The sequence below is a fragment of the Macrosteles quadrilineatus genome, unplaced genomic scaffold (genome assembly GCF_028750875.1).
Source record: "Macrosteles quadrilineatus isolate MER2022 unplaced genomic scaffold, UCM_ALF_1.0 Scaffold_3__2_contigs__length_128488019, whole genome shotgun sequence".
In the NCBI taxonomy this organism is placed as follows: domain Eukaryota; kingdom Metazoa; phylum Arthropoda; class Insecta; order Hemiptera; family Cicadellidae; genus Macrosteles; species Macrosteles quadrilineatus.
The window spans coordinates 481,765-507,673 of NW_026542596.1; the positions used below are offsets into that span (position 1 = coordinate 481,765).

The window sequence follows — 25,909 nt, forward strand, 5'->3', positions numbered from 1 at the left end:
GTCGAGCATATCGCACCACCTCGCGGAATTAAATGCGTTTCGCACATCAAGTGTTACAAGCAGCACAACCCGACGAGAATAGTTGTTAAACTCCTCAGCTCTCATTACGGCTCGCTTTACCTCCTCAATAGCGTCAACCGTTGACCGTCCCTTCCTGAAACCGTACTGACGAGGGGATAGATTCCCTGCAGCAACCACGGCTGAATTCAGTCGGGAACGGATCAACTTTTCCAAGACTTTCCCAGCAGTGTCCAACATACAGAGAGGTCTGTAAGAGGAGGGTAGGTCTGGGTTTCCTTTTCCCTTCCCCACGAGCACAAGCCTAGCTGTTTTCCAGCAGAAGGGAAACTTCCCCTCGGCCAGACAGGCATTGTACGTGCTCAAAAGGATTTGTGGGTTTATTGAAAAGACTTTCTTCAGGGCCTCACCAGGTACCCCATCCGGTCCAGGAGCCTTGTTGTTCTTCAGGGACAGAACGGCCGCCTCCAACTCCTCGAGACTGAAAAGCGGTACGTCGTCCACCCTTCCGAACTCCCGCAATGGGCGCAGTGTGTGAGTCGGGAAAAGGGAATTTACGATCCTCTCCATAGAGGCCCCGTCCATAACGGAAGGTGGAGAGCGGGTGCCAAGCTTCTTGGTCTTGTAACCAAGGCCCCACGGATCGGAATCGACATCGTCCCTTAATTTCTCCCAGCAACTACGTTTGCTCCGGTTAATGGCCCGGCGAAGAGACTTCCTAGCCACCTTGTAAGCGTCAGACTTAAGACGTCTATCTTCAGGTTCTCTGGCCCTGGTAGCAAGACGTCTGGCTCTCAATGCTGCCCGTCGTAGTTCTGCGATCTCGGTTGTCCACCAGTACACAGGTCGCTTATCGCACCGGGATCTCCTGCGAGGCATTGACTCTTCGCAGGCCGAGACTATCAGCCTCATCAATGATGTAACTGATGTCTCTGCGTGAGCCACGCCAGATGCCGCAGGTACCACTGGCTCTCCCCGTAGTATGACTTCGGTGAATTTGGCCACGTCCAGCTTTTTGGTGTTCCACCGAACGGGCACCTGCCGAGACACGGTAGCTTGTCTCTGATGACTATCCATGACATCAAAAATGATGTACTGGTGGTCACTGGCCGTATAATCCTCTAGGACTCTCCAGGCTCGTATCCTCGGCAAGAGGGACTCAGATGCAAGCGTGATGTCTGGGATCGTTCCCCTCATTCCGGGACGCTGGAAAGTTGGCGTGTTGCCCTCGTTTATGACAACAAGTCCAGCCCTGGCAGCAAAGTCCAGGATGTACTTCCCCCGGGAATTAGTGAGAGTCATTCCCCACTCGACAGCCCTAGCATTGAAATCCCCTGCCACGACAACGTGCCCGGCGGTATCGCGCACGCTCTCTTCCAGGCGGTCTATCTTTCCACGAAAGTCACGGATAGCCTCGTTGGGGGTGAGGTATACACTAAAGTAAGTGACATCCCCGCACCGGACCCAAACGAATCCTCGGCCCTTCGCGTGACTCCTTACCTGCACTTTAGCTGTATTACGAACCCAGAACGCAGCAGTTGCCAGATTGCCAGTTGCCAGATGGTACAAGCATTGAATATATAAATATAATACACACAAAGTGTATATAGCCAAAGATACTAGTATAACTCGCGTTTTTTAACTCGTGATAGGGTTTATGTACATTTCATTAGCCCCTTAAGAGCTTGATAACTTGCTGATCATAGTGTATAATATCATTAACTATAAACACACTTCGTGAAAATATAATCAATGGTTGATCCTTTAACCCTCTAAGAATCGCCCACCCCATATAGGGCAGGTTTTCTGATGCGTATGAGTGTCGCCCACCCGAAATTGGGCGAGTTTGTACACTAAGCTAAGGTTTGTTCGCTATTTTTATATATACGTGAACAATGCCCTAGTTTACTTGTACTAACTCTTCAGCTAATTCAGGTCTTCATAATGACTATTGGAGATGGCCGTTTAGTGATGTATTTTTTTATCGTTATACACTATGTTTTCTTGATTTCAGTAAGGCATTTGACTGCCTTGACCACCAGCTAATCATTAAAAAGCTGGATTCCCTGGGGGTATCAGGGATAGTAAGAGAATGGTTTCAAAGCTACCTTACAGACAGGAGTCAGTTTGTAGAACTAAGGCACAGAGATAACAGCCTAATAAGAAAAACAAGATCAAATTTTCAACCAATAAATCGAGGAGTTCCCCAAGGTTCAGTTATGGGTCCGGTACTGTTTATTCTTTTTACCAACGATTTGCCGCAACAAATAGGAGACGCCTGCCTTACTCTTATGTATGCTGATGACACAACCTTAGTGTTTAATGAACCACTAGCTGAAAATCTAGAAGTAAAATCCTATGTGTCACTCAGTATGGCCTACCAATACTGCTATAACAATGATCTCGCAGTAAACACGTCTAAAACAACTCAAATAGCTTTTGGCCGTAAATCTCAAGAAGTGCCACGACTCCCAGATGTAGAAGTGGAAGATGAAGCTAAGTTTTTGGGCATCACACTCGACAAGAATTTAACCTGGACCCTTCATGTGGACAATATATGTAAAAAATTAAGTTCAACCATCTATGCTCTTAAACATATAAAAAATGCAACAGATGACATGACAACAAAAGTAGCATACTTTGCACTTTTCGAGTCGCATATGAGATATGGACTTGTAGCATGGGGTGGAACCTCTGCCACTAACATGCAAAGAGTTCTCAGAAAACAAAAAAAGGCAGTCAGAATAACTACAGGACTCCACAGACTCAACAGCTGCAGGGAAGCATTCAGGTCACTCAAAGTACTTACCCTTGTAGCACTCTACATCCAGGAAGTTGTGTTATTTGCAGTAAGAAATAACCCTACAAGGCGTGGCGAAATGCACCAACACAACCTGAGAAACACCATGCAGTACAACCTTCCACAACATCGCACGGCACAGTTTGAAAAGAAACCTTCATACGCAGGAATGAAAATCTACAACAGGCTACCTCCAGATCTAAGAAGCAAGTCAGAAGATGACCTCAAACCAGCTTTGCATCAATGGCTCATTAATCGACCTTTCTATTCCTTAGAAGAATACCATCAACAGGTCTTTGACTAAACAACACCTCAACCAAACATTTAGAAAAAATTGTAAATTGACGCTACTACTATTCTTAATGAATGTGTAAATAAAGATTATTTGTCTATTGTCTATTGTCTATTGTCTATGTTGTTTCTCTCTGACAGAACTGAAACAGCCATCATGAGTTTGCAAAAATAGCAAATTGTTGTTTAACCTATGTTTTGGTTTTGTTGTTTGTTTGCTGTGTGTGCGTAGTGAGTTGTTCAAAGTGGATTATGATCTCCGTTCTAGTGATATGACGAACTCCATGACTTTCATGTGATTCTTTAAGTAATATTGTGATATTGATAAGTGATATTGATTGTGATAAAGTGATATTGATGATGACAATATTGAAGATGACCTTGATATTGACTTTGAGTTTATAACTCAAGCAATATTGAACATTCATTGTAGGCCTAGATGTACAAAATCTTATGAAAAAAAACTCAGTGAACATTTTAGGCCTACCTAAACCGGTGATTGTCTCAATTTAATTTAATAAAATATGTTAAAATGCATGTCTTTTTGAAGGAGCCTATCTTATTTTTCTTATAGGCTAACCTAATCTATGTAGGTAACCTTAATCAATAGAAATGCAGTTATCTTATTGTATAAAGATTAAATAAAAAATATTATGCTCCTTTATTTATAGGGTTAGCTAGAAACAAACATAAGCTATACGTGTTATTCAATGAATTTTCAACAGGTATCGGTATAGAGTGCGGAATCGAGAATCAAAACCAAAGTTGTAGAATCGAAATCGGCATCGGAATCGACCAATTCAGGAATCAGCCCATCACTAATTTAACAATACACAATTAACAATAAAACCTGTGTAATGTCAATATTTTAGTAATATCAGCTACTTAGCAGTTTTATGACACTTAAATTATGAAAATAAATAACAAATTAAACATTACAAACACAGGAAATAATGCAAAAAGGAGGATTCTACAAATAAACCTTTTGATGAAGTTAACCTCTTTATTATTCCCAAGCTACATTAATTAATCAAAGAGGTAGAGTAGACAGTTGAGAGATTTCACTGTCCTCAGGGAAAAACCAACAAATAGACTGTAGCTATAAATATTAGAAATTTACAGCAAACTGCCTGGTACATAACGTTTAATCAAATTGAAGAGTTCTTTACTATAAAACTGACTGAAAACGATTGTTGATTACACTTATAAATAATAAAATGGGAGAATGCCACATACACACACCTGGTAGATGTATGAAATTGTCTGCTAACTGCAGACATTCTACAATTCAAGCCTGAGTTTACAATCTTTGCTAATGGCTGTTTACCAAAACATTTTTTTTGCTCACTATCCAAACTGTCTTTTGACGTTGATGAGATCAAACTGTGTTCACTAGAATATTGTGCATGGTTTACATTGAGCGAATCCAAATTCAATTCACTTGGACTTTCTAAAAATTCAGTTCCTTCCATACTTTTACAATGGCTTGGCAAAGGCTTGTCATTTTCTCCATTATTCTTCATTATTGAAGTTTTTTTAATGCTGGGAAGACATTTAGCATTATCATGACAGCTAAAAGGATCAGTGATTCCAGGACTATGAATGTTTCCTTTAGATGTTTTAAGGCACAAATCTTCAGAACCCATATTACTTGTGTCATAATAGTCGGGGTATAATTCACTATCAGTATCATATTCACACAAAAAAGAATCAGTAACTTTCTCTTTTTCCACATTATTCTTGCTTTCTTTGGCAGGTATGGGAGAAAATTCATCATTAATTTCTTGGTTTTTTGTTATCATCCCTAGCAGCTGAGGTAAACTTTTACTTCCTCTCACCATCCTTCTTTTATCAAGTATACTCATTTCTCCTGCACCACTGTTAAACACAAAAACTAAACTATCCTCCGATTTACTTATTTGCTTTAACTTGATACTAGAAGAAATTTTGTTTAAATATTTAGTAATCATATTTGAATAATTATGATAAGAAAAATCTTGAATATTAGTATTTGTACAGGAAAGTTCAATCAGAGATAATTTATTTTCTTTAATAGTTGCTAACTTTTCAATATTTCCCATCTGGTTTTCATCAGTAATTTCATTTAAACACAATTTTCTGTTACTTGTTTTACATATCTTTTGCTTGGATTGTGTACTATTTAATGAAGGCATATTATCTTCATTCGTATCTGTTTTATCCAACATTTTTGACTGATTACTCGAGTATTTATCTTCTTCAACCAATTCAAGATTACTTTCTTTCGTAAAGCCTTCCTGATTGCCCAATTTGTTAGCTCTTTGTGGTTCATTAGTTTCAAAGGAATTTGATTCATGTTCATTTAGAATGTTAATATCCTGTTCTGAATGTGACTCAACTTCTATTAAAGGTACTTGACTTTTTTGATCTACAAAGATATTTTTTGGGTCATCCAAAGGTTCTAAAAAAGAAAAACTATCAATTGAATAATCATCACAATATTCCTCTTGACTAACTGAACTCACTACCTCAAATTTCCACGGTTCAACTTTTACATCAGATAGAGAACGACTTTTCATCACTTTTGGTGTTTTCCTCTTACGAGGGTGTTGAATTACACCACTGCATTCCAGAAGTTCTTGCAAATCCTCCATAGAGTATGTTCTGTTCAGGTCAACTGAACACTCTTCTCTACGACCGGGTGATTTTTCATCAACCAAATCTTTTGAAGGAAATCCTTCACAAGGAAAATTATCCAGGCAATCTTCTACTTTCTCTTTTGCAGAATGTGGAGTCACTGATGCTACAATATTACCAGATATATCAATTTCATAGGTACTTATCACTTGAAGGTCTGCAGAATCACTGTCTTCTCTTAGGTTTAAGTTAGCCTCGTCTGGACTTCCATAGCCTGTTATTGTCATCTCAGGGACTTGTTCATTCACGACTTCAGGATTAAGTTTGGGAGAGGAATTGGGGTGAGGGGTCTTGGAATGCCTGGCAACACCATCACTTCTTTGTTAGAAACATTTAAATGTAAAGGTTTTTTTAATATGCCAACTAGTTAAAGGCCATAAACATATATTTTGAAACCTAAAGAATGAATGGTAAATTTTAAAATCTTGAACACTGGTAAGATTTACAATACAGTAGAAACATAATATAATCATAAGCATACCAATAAAATTATTTAAAAAGTTATATTAAAGTACAGCTAGAATGACCACTAAATGGTTTATTAACTGATTAAATGGTAATTAATGAGGGAATTTAAACATTCAGCACACAATCAACAATATTATAAAGCACCAGCAAAGAAATTAAATCTATTATATTATTAAAGTGATACGATCAAATTTTATATAAACAATTAAGGCCATTTACCAAATGAAAATATAGGCATATGGCATATCAAAATGAAGCTTAGAGTGTGTAGATTTGCCGAAAAGTATTGATATGGACAAACTCCCAAAGGGATCCGCCCCACAGGCTAATTTCCAAAGGGCTACGCCTTGCATGTTTTGGAAGTTAACGTTATTTGATTAATTTAGTGAACAACAGCTGGTCAATGCAATGTTGTTTGTTCTAAGAGGTTGTCACGGATCTTTAATAGGTCGCCAGTTCATTGAAAAGTATTAAAGTAAAGTTTTAAAGTAGCCTATTAAAGACGTCGTGAAAGAGAGCGGCGAGTTCAGGTACAACCGCACCCACCTCGGCCACCTTAGGACGTAAGGTATGAAGGTTCCACTGCTTTTAACATCCTTGTTGATGACAATTTCTCGAACTTCTTTCTTAAATGAAATAGGGAAAGTCAAAGTTGAATAAATTAATTTAACGGTGGCTTCTGTACACCTGTGAATTCACGGGTAGAACCTCTTGTTCTAATAGTAGTAGGCTACATAATTTAAGTTAAAATTCACACAAAACCAGTAGACACATACAAAAAAATCCTTTTGCCACACTGGATTAAACAGACAGACAAAAATAACACGCTACAAGTTCATTATTAAGACAAAAGGGGTCTCCTAAGTAGAACAAGGATGTTTAAGATATGTCACAATGTACATCATGAAAAAAAATAAAAATACATCTATCAACAGAGATACAAAAACGTAGATATTATGGAGAATTAAATAAATGCTTGAAAGAAATGTTTATTTATGAAGAAAATGTCAATATAAAGATAGATAAAGAAAATAGAATAATAGGGCTACTATATTTAAATGAAGATTAAACATCAATAATAAACTTAGTACCCAAGTAAAAATTATTTATTAAAAGATAGATTAATAAATTACCAAGTTGAATTCGATTCACGACATAATTAGTTTTTACAAACTTTCTGTGACCAATAGTATTAGCAGAGCCATTGTCATTGTTTCAGTTTCTGATATGGTTTGGCTATGATTGGTGTAGTCAAAATCGACAACCAATTCAACACGTTGACTGCTAACGCCGACTCTAGTCGGCATCGCTAGCACTTCAATGTGGCGCGCGCCGACAAAAGTCGGCACCAGACCAACAGAAATATATTGAGTCAGAGTGAGCTTAGCCTCAGACGGAGACGTTATAATCGTTGCCAGCCTGCCAGCTTAGAATGCGAGCTTTACTTTGGTGTAGGTCGGTACTAAAATTTCCCGTAAAATCCTGTCTGGCAATGCTTTTGTCCCGGTTTCGGGGATTTTTTCTCTTCAACCCACATTACAAAGACACTGGATACGGATCCGTGCAGTGCTGCTTCCTTTGGGTGTTTCAGTGAACTACATCCACTCTCGGGGTAATGCAGCACAGTCACCACTGCTCTTTTGTGGTTCGTCACATTACATTACATTTTACATTTACATTTACATTTGTTGTCATGAGAGCCGAAGCCCCCTGACTGCTTACCCGGTACCTATCCTTCAGGACATACCCGGGCCCCATGATGTAGGCCGAAGCTTACGCATCAACCTTTAGCACATCATGAGCGGATGACTTAAGGTCATCAGGCTCGCCGGCTGCCGAAGCAGACCCTTCGGAAAGAGGGTTGCCCCTCAATCCTAACCAGGGATTCCGGCTGCTTGTTTAAGCGTCACTCCACCTGGGTTCCACTAGGTCGGAACCTAGAGGGCCATAGTAGAGCGCCCCGACGCATTTAGTGCAAGCAACACTCGGGACCTATCTAATCCCTGACAGGCAGAACCCGCCATCAATAGCCAGGAGGAAGGGGACCATCAGCACGCTGACGGGGGGAACCCCAACCTCCCATTTACACCGCTGCCCGATCGAGGCCTGACCCATTGCTGGGAACCAGAGATATCCAGAGCGATAGATCCCCAGATACCCCTGGCGGGCTCGGACCCAGCACCCGATCTACTTCGTTTGCCCGTCAGACCCAACATCACTGCCAGGCCATCAGGGTTTCCCAAAAGGAGGCAGGTATAGAAGTGGGACCCACCCGGATGAACCTATCCACCAGAGGTGGCGACACCCTTGACTCAATTGAGGTTCCGGGAAGAACCCCCCACACTCAAGATAACCATACCGTCCGTGCTCAGAGACAGGGATAGGTTTGCATAAGTACCTACAAACCGTTGCCCTCACACTGCGGAAAGTTACGTTGCCCTTGAGTGTCCCCGTGAGCTGCGGGTACTTGCCCGTTTTCACCTCCAGGAAAGGTTACTTCCAAAGTCGAGGATTTGCCCACTGAATGCTGGTCGCACACAACAAGCAGGCCGAAGCCCAAAGAACCACAGACACAGGTAGGTTAGAGATTATGATGTACTTCCATCTCTCCTAGAGCTAAACACCCCTCCATCCTGGATAAAGGAATGTCACTGGGACCCGATGCCCAGTCGACCATGTCTGTGGCCAACTTGAAAATGCCGATACCAACACGGAGCATTTACCTCCCCTCTGGGGGCTAGGTATTTCACCTCCCAGGACGAGGCTACTTCCAAAGTCGAGGATATGCCTCACAAAATGCCAGTCGTACACGACAGGTAGGACTCAGTCACAACCACAAGCTACAGGCAGGTGAAAGATCTATGAACTTAATCAACACTAGCAGAGCTGAACACCCCCACCACCCTGAATGGAGGGAATGTCACTGGGTACTCTCACTATGGGTAAACCCAAAGAGGCTGGCTTGTCCAGTCGTCCATAGCTTGTGGTCTACCTGAAGTGCCGGTTCCAACACCGGGCAATTACCTCCCCTCTGGGAGAGCTAGGGTCCGCGTGGTCGCCCAGGCCACGAACCCACGCAAGCGTGAGCCCCCTGCGGTTTGTGGTTCGTCAGACTGAAATATTTGAATGCCAATTGCGTTCGCTGATTCGGTTGCGGCTTTGCCCGCCACTGGGGAGCGCCTGTACGTTGTTTTCAGCAGTCATCGTGTTAACATTGTTTACTGCCAAGCGGTTATTATTTCTAAACTCCAATAGCTATTATGTAATAACTTTTTCACCACACTATGATGTTTTTGGCTGTATTACATACGTTAATTGGTGGCTGAAAGTTACGTTTTGCTGGCCATGCCAGCTATCATCGTAATTTGGGGACTGAACAGGTTTTTACATCCCGGGGCCGCAAAATCAGCTGGCTGTCCGCTTACTTTCTTAAAACTTTAACGCATATTAAATACACAGGCAGTAACCATAGAATTGTTTTATTATCACCGGTTGCCTAGCAACTATTTATTATTATTTTTGCTGATGCCTCAAATTATTTCTTCACATAACCTTATAGTTGTAGTTGTGTTGACTATCAGTGTGCTTTATCATTGTGGTGAATAGTGGGAATAGGGTATAGTGTGGTGAAAAATAGCGTTCGTACCACGGACCGAAATGGTTTTGCAGCTCTCGATCGATTTAAGTTCTCGACTTCGTCTCGAACTTAAAAACTTTCTCGAGCCAGCAAAACCTCATTTTCGGCCCTAGGTACGAAATATACTATTGCTGTGACTGGTTTTTATTACCAATTTATTTGAGACTAGTTTTTATTACCAGTTTATTTTCAAGTCATGACTTTAAACTGTTTAAAAATGTAATTCAGTTTTGTTAAGTTTGTTGAGAAGACAAGTTCAAATTATGTTGGATTACTAACATTGTCTGTGATATCACTAAAAGTTGAATCGCAAAGTTTGGAGGACGACGACATACGTACTGAAGTGTATACATTTGCAGTATTAGTAAGACTAGAAGATGTTTTAATCAAATCCATACAATAGCACCAACTTGTGTAATACTAATCAACAAGTTATTTACTTACCTAGATGCTTGGGTAGTCCTGGTAACACTGGTGCCTCTAGTGCTTTTTCTCAAAGATGTGTCTTTCGTCAAGTTGCGGTTTATGTTGGGAACACTGCTACTCTCCATCACATCTGTAATCAGTCACAGGCTTACCAACATGCTCTGGATGTTGCTGAAAAGATTTTTCAAGAAATGTACCATTTCCACACAAAATTCAACACAAGTAAACAGGAAATATCAGGTTCGGAATCAGTTTAAAATGTTACCTTACCTAAAAACTAGAGAAAAGTCGATACTAAAATTTATCAATACTCCATAGCCTACCGATAACTGAAAAATCTATTGTCAATACCTCCGAGTAATAATAATACATAACAGAGGGGCAGCCATACGGGTGATTCCCTGCCCGAAACTCGCGCCTAGTACGGTGCTCCCTCTAAAGTCGACATTGGGAACTAGTCTCTTGAACTGTACCTATTGCATTATCGTAGATGTGCGGATCAGCGGCTGAAGAACCGCTGTATTTCGCTCACCTGAACTCAACCTGTGTTTATTTCACTCAAGGGGTCGTTAGTAAAGAACATTTTCAATCAATTTAGGATTAACTATTCACTTTTTTATTTTCAAATACGCTATATTTTTATCCGATAAGGTTTACCATACAATACATATATATACATGTATATAACTTCGTTCAGGCACAACCAGTAAAGATCAATAATAGGTTTAAATTTCCCCAATAACGGTAGTCTGCTAAGACCGAGCAGGGAAGATATGATGACATAAGACATTTTAGCAGTTTCAATTTTTTATTATCCATCTAGCTAGGACGGGGACTAAACCGTCTAAACTGACCGCGTTATGGCGCAGGAACACGTTACAGTACACTGTCGTGTGGGTTTATTATTGCATCCATATATAAATAGGCAAGCATGTTTCTTTAAAACTTTTTTTCTCAGCTCGTGTGCATTGCAGGGAAAATCTACGCATACTGTAAGAAATATATTTGCCTGCAGATGTGCAGAACCCCTTTATAAATTAAAATAGGCTGAAAAATAAGCACAAAAAATGAATTAAAAAAAATTAACATGGGCCTTATGGGTTACCATGCTGGTTATGAAATAACAACAAATTATAAACAGATAATCAAAACTAATGGAATAAATTCTAATCGCATGTTTTATATACAGCGTGGGATGAAAATAGAGAAGTCTGTACATTCAATATTTTTGGTCGAGTTTTCGACCACTGGACGACCTCTGTTTTATTTAATAGGCATTTTATTGCATATGTTAACTCCGCCTTCAAAAATAAGCATCTTTGATTGCAAAACTATAATTCGGCCGCTTAGAAAACAACCTGCGCGCTAATGCTAAACCAATGCTGGAGGAGGTCGCTTTCTAAGCGGACGAACTATAGTAATGTTGTCTTATAACATTAGGCATTTAAAATTATTTTCATAAAATGTTTACAAAACTTCTCATTCACAAATAAAACGGCTCATCTCAACAAAACCCAACATTTTACAGAAGAGCGTTTCAAAGTTTCCACCAATTTAAATTGTTTGTAATCAGTTAATCATTGGAAAACAATCACGTATGAGGCAATTATCTACTATAGGCCTATCTAAAACAATAACACCAATTTTTTTCAGATGTGTATCATAACATTCTTAACGTATTTCATCAGAGCACGGCGTAGCACAACAAAACTTGCAAAACACGTGGGTAGAAAAGAAGGAAATCCCATGTCAAGGAAATCCCATGTCAAAGGAGGAGTGGTCGCTTATGTAAGAAGTGGCTGGGAAAAGCATGTATCACTCATATGCACAAGTAGCGAGGAAACAGAACTAATTTGCGAAACTGTGCTCTTTGAACTGAAGCTAAACAGGAATCCACTGCTGGTCCTCGGAGTATACAGGCCACCAAGTGCAAACCTAGACCAAGCCATCGATATACTCTCTGAACAACTGGAAACAGTATTCACTACGGATAAACAAATATTAATAATGGGAGAGATCAATGTAAACAACCTAGTTGATGACAATGAAAACGACAAAATTGAAGAACTCCTAACCTCCTTCAATATCTCAAGACTGAGGCTACCTCCCACTCGAATTACAAATGACTCAGAAACATCAATAGACTGGATATGCTCAAACATTGATAATCAACAAATAGAAACCTCAGTTATAACATCAGGACTATCTGACCATACCGCACAAATCGCAAAAATCATCACTAGAAAACCGATCATCAACAACATCAAAGAAAATAAACGAATCTTCAACAGAACAATAATAGATAACTTTAAGACACAGCTACAAGAACAAGACTGGGAAACTATAATACAAACTCATGACGTAGATGAAGCCTACAACAATTTCAGCAACATCATCCAGACAACACTAAACCACGCCTACCCTCTTAAAACGTCAAGAGTTAAACAACATAAAAGGAGACCGTGTTGGAATCAAGAATCGGCTAGACTTAAAAATGAATATATAAAGGCCTTAGAAAAGGAGCAAACAACCGGACTTATGGAAGACAAAGCCAGAACAACTATTAAAAAAAGGGAGTACGACCAGCATTTGAAAATGCTTCGGAAAGAAAACAACACAGCTCACATAAACCAGGCTGAAAACAAGTCTAAAGCACTGTGGCAAACAATAAACCGAGAAAGGGAAGCGAGATCAAATACTGAAAACCAAATCCATCTTCAAGTTAACAATAAAACAATAGACGACCCAAAAGAAGTTTCAAACTGTTTTAATGATTTTTTCTCATCAATAGCCGACCGAACACTCCAAAATAACAATAACTCTAGAACCAATGCCTTAACAGACCACTTACCAGCAACACATCACACACTCCAGTTCAGACGGGTCACACAAGAAGAAGTGCAAAAGGCCATTCAATCTCTAAAGATGAAAAATTCATCCGGAACTGATGAGGTATCAGCTAAACTTCTAAAAAACTGTAAAAATGAAATAGTAATACCCCTGACAGACCTCATAAATAAATCACTCTCACAAGGAAAATTCCCAGATAAATTAAAAATAGCTAAAGTCTACCCAAAATACAAAAATGGACCAACGATAGAAAGAAACAGCTACAGGCCAATCTCCCTAATATCAACATTTTCAAAAATAATCGAAAAGATAGTACTAGCCCAACTCCTACACCATCTTCAAGAACACAACCTTCTCATTAGTCAACAGCATGGATTTATCAAAGGCAGATCGACAGCCACAGCCTTAATACAACTGACGGAGCACATACTAGACCAACCACTAGAAGAAGGCAGCACTTCAACAAGCCTCTTCCTAGATTTTAGTAAAGCTTTCGACTGCCTAAACCACGAACTTCTTCTACTCAAGCTGGAAACACTAGGCGTGAGAGGAAGAGCAGCAGAATGGTTTAAAAGCTACATTAGTAACCGGAAACAGCTTGTGGAAATAGCCTACATAAAGAACAACAAAAAGTATAAGGCCCAATCCAAAGCTGTAGACGTGCAAAGAGGAGTACCCAAAGGATCAGTACTTGGCCCAGTCCTTTTCCTCCTTCTCACGAATGACCTACCTAGTTGGATTGGGGAAGATGGACACACCACCATGTACGCAGATGACACGGTTCTCACATTTGCGGACAAAACAATGGAAAATCTGGAAGAGAAAACCAACACACAACTCCAGAGAACAAAGCAATACTGTACCTCCAACGACCTAGTTCTAAACGAAAGCAAAACCGTTCAAATGACTTTCACCACCAAACGCAACAACACAGACATTACAATACCGGGACTACAAACACAAAATACCACAAAATGCCTAGGCATCATAATTGACTCCAAGCTATCATGGAAACCCCACATAGACCAGCTCTGCAAAAAGCTAAGTTCAAGTCTCTACGTTATATGTAGGATCAAGCAAGCTTGCAGCCCAGAAGTAGCCAAAGTTGCATATTTTGCTCTATTCGAGTCCCACCTCAGATATGGCATTGCGACTTGGGGTGGAACATCAAAAGGCAACCTGGAAAGAGTACTCCTAAAGCAAAAAAGAGCAATTAGATGCCTTGCCGACCTGAACTACAGAGACAGTTGCCGAGAAGCCTTCAAGAACCTTAAAATTCTCACATCAATTTCACTCTACATAAGAGAAGTCATTATCCACACCACTAAAACAGCCCAGCCAAGACACAGAGACATACACCAGCACAACACACGACATGCCGCCAATTTTTCTCTCCCACAACACCATCTGAGTCTGTACGAGAAGAAACCATCCTACAAAGGTGCTCTGTACTTTAACAACCTACCAGAGTACCTCAAGAGAGAACAACCCAATCTGCTCAAGAAGCACCTGACAACATGGCTTTTGGACCGGCCGTTCTACTCTGAGGATGAATTCTTAAACAATAATAAGCTACCATGAAAAAAAGAAGAAAAAGAAAAAAAAATTCTAATTGTAATTGCAAATTACTGTAATAGTTTACGTACATACTGTACATTTTATGTACCTGACGCATGAATGTTCTCTAGGAATATTTCAATAAAGATTTTGTCTATTGTCTATTGTCAGAGTAAACATTTCTTTATTGATCAATATAAAGGACAAACAATATTTTGAAAGAATAAAAAAATAATCCAAAAACATGTAATTCCAACTGTAAATAAAAGTTTCAGAATATTTACATTCCATGGCAGTTGTTATAATAATGTTTATCGTGATATTTGACAAATATGTATTTAAAAAGATACTATTGAAGATGTATCCAAGCATTTTTAATAAGCTGAGTATGCAGTTGTCTAGGATATTCATTTACCTATTAACATTTCATAAACGACAACTGTAATGTAGCAATCATAGTGACGGTTTGGTGTTTTTTGTGATCTTATGGTCATGTGACAATCTAGTTTATATGTAGGCTGTGTGTTTGTGTGTTTATTACAATGTTCTGGCTCCAGAAGTATTATTTCTTTAAGTTTTTGATTTAACCTTTTATGTTATGTTTTAAAGAATAGGGTTGTATTGTTTAGTGACTTATCAACATGTTTTTCTTTTAAATAACTGTTCCTCCAGTTTTCATTCATTAAAGTACAACTATCTTACTAAATGAGTAATCCAAGTTATTTGAATACCCTTTGCGTATAATTATTTTAAATTTAGGATAAGTTTTTTAATGAAGTTCTCTTCCATTTATATATATAATTGTTCTTACAGTTTCTTAAAGGTTAATTATCATGTTTCATGTTTGTAAGGAGGAAGAAAAGGTAAGCATAAATAAAACACTCTATAACTCATGATATGTATATTTAATGCAGCAGCCTACAAGTAGGCAAACATTTAATAACAATGTTTTAGTGTATACTTAAATGAATGAAGCCATTAAAAACTAACCTCATCAGGCCTAAGCCCATATTACGTGCAACTACTCGACTCGACTCGATACTCAATTTTTTACTCAAATACTCAACTCGACTCGACTCGAATTGAAAAATCACTACTCGCCCACCCCTAATTATAAGTGATAATCTTGATTAAAAATAAGTGAAAAACTGTTGACATTTTCAAGGAAGAAAAGTTAATAAATAAAAGTGTTAAAAATAAAAAGGTTGTTTGATTAGTTATTCTGTATTTCAAAAATATCCTCATTTATGAATGTGTTGTGTTTTCAGCTAGACTTGGTGACTTTTTCATAGTTAAACCAATTTTGAAGATATATAGCCTAAACTGTTTTTCATACAACTAGTGAGAAACTGTCATTATATAGGAAGTTCGTTTTTACTCTCATAGGGAAAAAACTTACAAAGTATTTGTAGGCCAAGATGTACGTATTTTTTTTATTTATTTATAGTTTAATGAGTTAACTAAAACAATTGATGCAATTTAAAATAAATACAAAAACTGACAAATGACAGATAAATACTTATATAAGCCTATTAAAAATTAGAGGAAACTTTATTAGATCTCATGCACTAGTCAAATTCAAACATTTACTGTAGGCTAGGGGTGTGCGAATAGTGATTTTCAACCTCGAGCCGAGCCGAGCCGAGCTTTTTAAAAAATGTTCGAGCTCGAGCTTTTTCGAGCCGAGCTTTTCCTAGCGTAACCTTATCTTAATTATTAAACTTTTTTTCTTAAAAAAGTGCATAATAATAGCCTAATAATGTTCAGTCAATTTTTAAATAAACACAATGTTATTTTAATATGTTTAAAAACATTGAGAATTGTCAAGACATCAAATAGTAGATAATCACGATAAGAACTGAACTGAACTAAATGAAGATGCAAGAAATAAAAGGATATCGATTGAAGGCCTGAAGAGATATGCAGTGCAGACTGAGACAATCAGATTGTCTTTCATAACAGAACAGCAACGCGACCTTGAATGACGACAAAACAACTAGCAAGTCGATTACATATGTATATTGTAACTACTATGAATATTTAATTCTATTTTGTATAAATAAATACAAAATAAATTTAAAAAACACGTGATTATTCTTGTTGTTTTCCATGCACAAAATATTTTTGTTTTATGAATCCTATTAATCAAAAAAGAACATGGTTGGTTTGGATCCAAAAAGGTGGAGAGACAAGTTTTACTTATATATTAAAAAATATATAATTGACATATAGAGGAAATAGACCAAAGCACTAGAATTAATAGAATAACACACAAAGTAAACAAGAAATGAAATGCAGAACACGATGATTTAACACTGTCACTCAATTTTGTTATCTAGAAGGGTCGGCGAACTAATCAATAAATAGCCAAAACCAGTTTCCTCCCCTTCACACAGTCTCACCGCCCCCTCCCCCCCCCCCCCCCCAGCTGAGGTTCGTGCTTATCAAGACACAATTATGAAACGGAGGAGAGTAAATTTAAATGAAAGTTAGTTCCTTATTTATTAATTTAATTTTTTTTTGCTAGTTCAATAAGTATTCGGCTCGAACATTTCGAACTTTTTGAAATGTTCGAGCCGAGCCGAATAGCGTCCTATTCGGCTCGAAAAAGCTCGATGTTCGAATACTCGCACACCCCTACTGTAGGCCTATTTTAAAATAAACACTTAGTTCCATTTTTTTCCAATTGTTTTTTGCACTTAATAATAAACCTTTAACACCAAAATATAAGTTTGATACACATACATATTGTGTTTTTTTTTTTTATGGTATAACAGTTTATAATATTATTAGTGGAAGAAACTGTGCAAAAAAGATAGGTATCGGAAGTATCGGTATCGATAGGTATCGAGAGTACTTTGGTGGTATCGGTATCGACAATTTTTGGTATCGGCCCATCTCTAATATATATATATGAATTTGAACGGATGCGTTATTGGCCTCTGGAGATGTTTTAAAATCTTTTCTAATTGAAGGTGCATTTTATAGTTTTAATGAATTCCATACAAAAACTAAGCAACACTATGTTAGTCTTTAAGTTTAGTAATAGTTTTATATTGACGCCATTTATGTATACATATTGTATTATAAAAATGAATAAAGATGATTTTGATTTGATTTGACCTCAAAACAAAAATAAATCGGTCCCAGGTCCAGGTCTTACCATGAGACCTACAGTAATAGCTTATTCCCTATATGGGAAATTCGCTAAAAGATAAACCAGTTAACATAGGAACAATAACTACTATCACGGACAGTATAAGAAATATGTTATTCATTGAATGATCAACCATATTTTGTAACTAACGCAATAGTCATTATTGTTTCTACACCTATTTATTACTCATTAAACAATGCTAAATGCTCTCATTTTTTATAACCGAACTTCACTCTTTTTGTCGCAGTTAGAAGAATTGTCGCAAGCCTTTGAAGCAACCATCGATTTCGACAGGTTTCACCTATTAGTTTAACAAAAAGTTTTAGATAATTTTTAGAACTTCATTTTATTAACTGAAAATATTTCCCTCCGATGCACCGTTTTCGAGATATAAGCGAAAACCCCAAAATTCATACCTAGCAATTTCTTTTCAAACCATTTTGTAGAGCTTAAAAAAAAACAAATTTATTTATATATTGAAGCGTTATTATGCACCTAATGGTTAAGGAGAAAATTCAAAAAATCTGTAAATTTAAAATTCCAATATTATTCTTATGGAGAATAAGTAAACTGTTGTACTTTGCTTGTTTATGAACATATTTTGATCAAATTTGGAAAATGCATTAATTTTGTACTAAACTATTATTATTTTACAAAAAAACACCTTTTTACCCTCCCTGTTGCAGCAAACCTAAGTACTTTAAACTAATGTTATTTAAAAAGGGAATAAATGTGATATTTTTAAGGAGACATTTTAGTGTAAATCCAATCAGGCAAATGGAAATTCGCTTAGTCTGAAGGTTTGCTGCGGCGGGGGTATTTATTTTTTCAAATATTGAATTTTTTTTGTTGTTCATGGTATTAAGTAAATTTTGAGGAAATCTTTTGTAATTTGTGTATGAAAATCTTCTTTGACATTTAATTTAATTTAATTTTTTTCATATTCTAGAATTTCTAGTTTTTTTATTTTTTTATTCACGTTTTGATTAGGTGCTCTGCAAAATTTGATTTCATTGTCGTTTTGTATCCTGATTTTAATGCTTGTATGTGTTCCTGGAACCTTTTCTTTGTGACGCTTGCGTCAGAGCGGCGACGCATCAGACAGTAAAGATCAGCTGATCGCTGGAGAACTGGGGAAGGGGTAGGAAGCGCAGAGACAGAGTAGAGTCGTGTTTCGGATTCAAGAGGGTATGGACGGACTTCGATGGTCAAGGCTGGACTCCATCGCCGAATTGATAAGTTATCCTTAGTCTAAGAGATTTACGAATATGTTCTAACTTTTCAGAAAAAGGGGGATTAAGGGGTTAGGGAACTATAAATTATTTCAGATTAATATGTAAATTGTACTTTTGAGCACAAGTTTTCAGTGTTCTTTTCCTTGTTATATTAATAATTAGATGCATTAGTAATATTAGACCATCAAAATGGCTGTGATATGGATGTGGTTTGGCTTAGTAATTAATTTAAGATCATTATTATTCAACTCAGAATGTCGCTTGCAACACTAGATTGATTATATTGAGCCTTAACGATCCTATGAGTCCTGTACCGTTACTATAAATTATAGTAACACGTTACATTTATTATTATTCTGACTCAACTGTTGTTCTTTCTTGGATCAATTCCCCATCATCTCATTACAGTACATTTGTTGCAAAAAGAATCTCAACAATTCAATCCCTAACAAACATAAGCCATTGGAATCATGTTGTTGGCACTGAAAATCCTGCTGACCTAATATCTCGTGGCTCTTTAATCTCTCTGGTGGAATGGACCACAATGGTTATCTGGAGAACATCAATTTTGGAAGGAAGGCTCAAACTTTCGACTTGATACAAGTGTCAACTTACTCCTAGAATTGCGTAAGGCAAATAATGTAACAGCCGTCTCTCATGGTCATTATATATTTAGCAAGTATTCATCATTTCAGAAACTTTTACGAGTTGTAGTATATTATCTAAGGTTTTATAAAAACACTAAATCCGAAGATTGTCTCACAGGTTCCCTTACATGTTCAGAAATAAATGATTCAAGACTTTCTCTTTTAAAACTAGCTCCATCTCAATCATTCTCCCATGAACTGAAAACATTGAAGGAAAACAATTCTGTTGATAAACCAAGCAAACTCTTACAGCTAAATCCTTTTTCTTGATGACTAAGGGCTGATCAGAGTAGGTGGTCAACTAAAACATTCATCTTTAAGTGTTGATAATAAATATCCGATTATTCTCGATCACAAACATAGGCTAACACGGTTGATTGCAGAAGATCTACATGTTCAAATATAACATGCAGGACCACAACTTTTATTAAGTTCCCTTCGAGAAACTTACTGGCCATTAAATGGCAGAAGTTTAGTCAGAAGTGTGGTTCACAAATGCCTGAAAAAATGCTTTAAGACTAAACCTAAGGCTACCAATCAACTAAAGGGTCAACTACCTCAAAACAGAGTTCTACCTTCAAGGCCATTCTCCCATTGTGGATTAGATTATTTTGGACCTGTATATATACATGCAAGCAACAACAAAAGGACTAAGGTTACAAAAGCATACGTTTCTCTGTTTGTGTGTTTTACCACAAAGGCCATTCACCTTAAACTAGTTGAGGATTTAACGACAAATTCGTTCCTTGCTGCCTTAAGGCGGTTTGTATCTCGCAGAGGTCAACCATACAAAATTTACTCGGATAATGCTAAAACATTTGTTGGTGCGGACAAGGAACTACAAGAGTTTAAACATTTGTGGTGTTCAGATGATCACAACAGCCAAGTTCTGTCAAGTTTGGCTGCACAAGGGATCACTTGGAGTTTCATCCCCCCTCATTCACCAAATTTCGGAGGGCTTTGGGAAGCTGGAGTGTGTTTAGTGAAATACCACCTTAAGCGAGTAGTTCAAAATACAAAATTAACCTTCAATGAAATGTACACTTTATTAGTACAAATAGAAGCTTGTGTCAATTCACGCCCTTTGACACCTTTATCCAGCGATCCAAATGATTTTACGCCCTTTACACCTGCTCATTTCCTTATTGGAACTTCTTTCACCAGTGTTCCGGAACCTAATCTTAAAGATCTGAAATTAAATAGACTTTTTCGATGGCAACATGTTCAACAACTCTCACAGCATTTTTGGAACCGATGGTGCAAGGAATATCTGAACCAACTGCAGAAAAAGTCAAGGTGGAATACATCAAGACCTAACATAAAAATTGACGATATAATGCTTATTCAAGACGACAATTTACCACCTTGTACTTGGAAAATTGGACGAGTGATCGCAGTGCACCCAGGAAAAGACAATTTTGTGCGAGTTGCGACCCTAAAAACAAAGGATGGACTTATTAAGAGGTCTATTTCAAAACTGTTCCCTTTACCAACTCAAGAAATTAATTGAAATAAACCAGGTTTAGTATTTCAAAGGGGCCGGAATGTGTAAAAACACATCATTTATACAGGGTGAATAAAAAGTCAAGACCCCCCCCTCTATTATTTTTCCAAGTAAATATACAGAGATATCCTTTTGGTGGTCGAGCAATCTTAGCAGGAAGTTTCATTTTATCATTTTGAAATTTTTGAATGTCCCCCCAAAAGGGGGGATTTGGGGGGCAACTCAAATATTTTAAATGTAAATCCCCTTTAAGTGACACCTCATTTTGAAGTGTTTACAAAAACTTAAAGAATGGTGAAAACTAGAGGTCGCCATCTCTTCTCTACCCAAAATGGTAGCCCGTCAAATGTTGTGGAAAATCGATGGTAAAATTGTTAATATTGGCTGCCATTTTGGATAGAGAAGAGATCGCGAGCTCTGGTTTTCACCATTCTTTAAGTTTTTGTAAACACTTCAAAATGAGGTGTCACTTGAAGGGGGTTTACATTCAAAATTTTTGAGTGTCCCCCCAAAATGGGGGATTCGGGGGACAACTAAAAATGTTTCAATAGAAACCCCCTATCAAGTGACACCTCATTTTGAAGTGTTAAAAAAAACTTGAAGAATGGTGAAAACCAGAGCTCGCTATCTCTTCCCTATCCAAAATGGCAGCCAATATTAACAATTTTACCATCGATTTTCCACAACATTTGACGGGCTACCATTTTGGATAGAGAAGAGATGGCGACCTCTAGTTTTCACCATTCTTTAAGTTTTTGTAAAACTTCCTGCTAAGATTGCTCGACCACCAAAAGGATATATCTGTATATTTACTTGGAAAAATATTAGAAGGGGGGGTCTTGACTTTTTATTCACCCTGTATATATGCATTTAACACTTAAAGTGCCGTTGACATGTTTGAACATGAAAATTGCATTTATTTCAATGTTAAGCAATGGCGGGAATTCCCGTCATCAGCACCCAATGTGTTAATTATCAAAAAGACTGTATATTTCTATGTCATTCAAATCATATGTTTTGTTTGTTTATACATATTTAAAAAACAACATTATAATTATTACAATCCACTGTTACCTTCAATAAACATGTACTAGACATTTTCAATCTTATATTTTACAATTCATATCAATTTCACTTTACAAATTTATTCAACCAAATTTTACCAAACTGTGTCCTCCCCCATTGCAAACGCAAAGCTTGAATATAACTGCAATAAGCATTTTATACTTATATGCCAACCCCGTACGAAGGATGGGTACTCTGCTAGTATATATATATATATATATATATATATATATATATATATATATATATATATATTCAGATACTAACTTGTTTTGTTGTAGGTTTTCCTCTGAGTAAGGGGAGTGTGAATCACATGGGGAGAAGTTTCAGGTTGTATTTTGTCTCTTGATGCTGAACGCTTGGCTTTGCCAACTGGAGGGGCTCGATACTGTGAACAATGTGCAGATAAATTGTTAATATTATTTACCATAAAATAAGAGACCTGACTAAATGATTTCTCTCTCTCTCTCTTTTCTTTTGCTACAGATCATTCTTATCTCTACAGAATGAAGACCCAAAGTATTCAAATTATCCAACAATTGATATATTTGATGTTCAAAGAAACAACTGAACACTTTAAGATTTCATGGTTAGAATACAAACTGACAAATTGTACCAGGATGTGTACTAAATATGGTTTAAAAAGTTCAAGGAGTCTTCCAGGAGAATTCAAGACCTGAATAATAAGAACAGATCTAAATTTTTTTGTATCATTTTGGTTTTTACAGCACAAAAAGTTAGACTTGTGTTTATCCTAAATTACCATTGCTGCATAATTAATACTGTACTGTTTATGCATTAAAAATGGTTTGATCATGATAGTAAAGTTATCCTTCAGTATGTATAAATAACTTAAGAGCTCGAGTTATAAATGTTAAACATGGGAAAGTAGAGTTATGAAGGTCATGACATAACATAATTAACTGTCAGAATGAATTTAACACCTTAGTATATACAATTTTCAGTTTGACACCTTGATAACTCAACCTTGCCAACTTGAAAACCTGATAGCTCAAATTTTGTTCCTCTTGAGTTTAAGATATTGAGGTCCAAACGTACTTGTCGCCATGTTGCTTTACCTTAGTTCTGGCCTCTAGCCGCTCCTTGGCTCTCTGACTAGCAGGACTCTTAGGTTGTATCCTGGTCATCTTCTCTTTACACCACTCCAGATGTCTGTCGTAGGCCTTAGGCCCGAAGGACCTTTCACAGTACGGGCAGGCCTCCTGGTCAGACAGCTTGATGACAGGAGCCTGCCCCGGTGGCATCCGAGCTGCTTTTATTGTCTGCACCAATTCATTGTGTTTTTCCCTCCATTTTGTCTAGAGCATAAGTAATAATTTACACAACACAATCTTGTAGAATTCTATTGGTTGTAAGTGGTTTTTAAGACGCCTAGTAATGATTTTAAACTAGGCAAGTTCTACAGCACATTTTAGGTTCGAAGAAAGATACTTTAGTATTATTTCATGAAGGCATAGTGAATTTCTCTACTTTAGAAAAAGCTGTGGCAGTTTATACTGGCTAATAAATAACACACTGTGGTGAAATAAAACCTCTATAAATAATTGCTTGTCACCTTTCACCCTGCATACAAATAAATCTTTAATCATAAAATGCATTGCTTAGCCCACTCATTTTTAGCTGAACTCAATTAGAGTTTGGACAACAAATATCTATTAAATAAAAGAGGTTCAGATTTACAACGGTGGTGGGAAATATATTTTTTGACGATAATTTGTATATATTGTTGTATGGAGTACATGCAACTTAGCCTATAAGAAACTGAATGTGCATGACCTTTCAGCCAGAGCCAACTATGTGAATATGAAGCATGCACAAACTTAGCCAGTGGAGTTATACCAACAGCATGGAGGACCTCAAGGGTGGTATTCATACCGAAGCCTGGAAGGGACACATATGCTGTGCCTAAGGCTTTTAGACCAATCAGCCTTACATCGTTTCTCCTGAAGACCATGGAGAAATTAGTGGATGGACGAATAAAGGATAGGGTCCTTGTAAGCCGTCCTTTACACCCGAACCAACACACCTATCAGAAAGGAAAGTCATGCGAAACAGCCCTGCAATGCGCTGGTTTGCAAGATTGAAAATTCTATCTCGAACAAGGAAATAGCGGTAGCTGCATTTCTTGATATAGAAGGAGCTTTTGACAACACTAGTACTCGCTCGATTGTATCAAAGCTGGTATCAAGAAATGTAGAAAGCACTGTTGTGAGGTGGGTGGCAACATGCTCGAAAGTAGGAGAGCGCAAGCTTCTCTGTGTGGGACGGTGAGAGAGGTCAAGGACCAAAGAGGGTGTCGACAGGGTGGCGTCTTGTCACCAAATCTATGGAACCTGGTGGTCGACGATCTCCTGTCCAAGATCAATGCACAGGGTATGTACGCTCAAGGATATGCTGACGACATTGTTGTCCTAATAAGAGGAAACACTTGCCTGGAACTCATGCAGAGGGCATTGCCGATAGTGGAAAGGTGGTGCAACCAGGAAGGTCTAAGGTCAATCCAATGAATAAAGAAAGAAAGAAAGAAATCTGTTTATTTTCCATGTATAAGACCGTAAGAGTATTGTTTACAAGGAAGAGAAATGTTGATATCGCTAGAGTACCAACTCTCTTCGGTAATCAGATCCAGGTTAACACTAATAACGAAACCCTACCCAGGCTAGTTTTGTTGTAAATAAAATCAAAATCGACGCTAACCGAAACCCCCGGTCTGTAAATAAATTCAACTATTACAAACAATTTTTGTTTGGTCTTGCTAGGTCACTCTTTAGTTTAACACATGTTTAAATAAAAATATAAAACTCCGGCTTTGCTCTGGAAGTAATAAGTCCTGCAGTCTGTGGTTAACCTTAAAACTATTTCAAACTACGTCCATATGTTATTTGTAAACAAAGGGAAATGAGTTTGATAAAATGTCAACAGAGAGCGCCGCCTTCCAAACTTTAGCCCATAAATATACTTAAGTGGTGCCCTTTCTAAATATTCTGAGACGTATTTGCACATCTACGTTAAAATACCTTTAATTTGACACATCAAACTTTAAAATCCATCAAGCCGTTATTGAGTTATGACTGTGAAAAGAAAACCGATTGCGTATTAATATATAGATTAATTCTTGGTTAATACCACAAAGCAGAATTGAAGGTACTGTTATTAGCCTAGTGTAAAAACAACAAACACAACTTATTTATACAACTAGTTCCAACAAATTCTTACATTTTCTTGCTTAGGTGATTTCAGGGAAGACTTGCTACTGGATTGAAGCTGTGAAGTGCTGCTGACTTGTGTCTATAAAACAATACAAGAAGAACATTGTGCAAACATTACTTTTACTGTGTTTTATGCGTGCAAACTGACAACTACCAACCAAACACTATGTACTAACTTAATAAACATTTTAAGCGGAGATGAAAGCACTAATGAAAGGTCTATAACAATAGTTTGGATGCACGAGACAACAATATTCGAGTCCATTCATTCTTATTTACCACAACAGACAGGAAGTGCTGTTGAAGAGAGCTCTAAATTGAGAAATCTATTTTTAACATAGATTTGTT

At 37.5% G+C, this 25,909-nt stretch overlaps 1 protein-coding gene across 3 annotated transcripts in view; it reads right to left on the reverse strand.

Annotated features, from left to right (window-relative positions):
* LOC128988433 (zinc finger C2HC domain-containing protein 1A-like) overlaps nucleotides 1–25,909 on the reverse strand; it is a 78,257-nt gene that overhangs the window by 25,377 nt on the left and 26,971 nt on the right. For 2 of the 3 annotated variants that reach the window (XM_054409706.1, XM_054409705.1), the window contains exons 3-6: nucleotides 25,569–25,640; nucleotides 23,411–23,650; nucleotides 22,599–22,719; nucleotides 10,335–10,446 (exon numbers count right to left, since the gene is read on the reverse strand). In XM_054409706.1, coding sequence (XP_054265681.1) covers nucleotides 10,335–10,446; nucleotides 22,599–22,719; nucleotides 23,411–23,650; nucleotides 25,569–25,640 — 545 coding nt within the window. The remainder of the gene's footprint in view (nucleotides 1–10,334; nucleotides 10,447–22,598; nucleotides 22,720–23,410; nucleotides 23,651–25,568; nucleotides 25,641–25,909) is intronic. The other variant, XM_054409707.1, reaches the window with a different exon arrangement.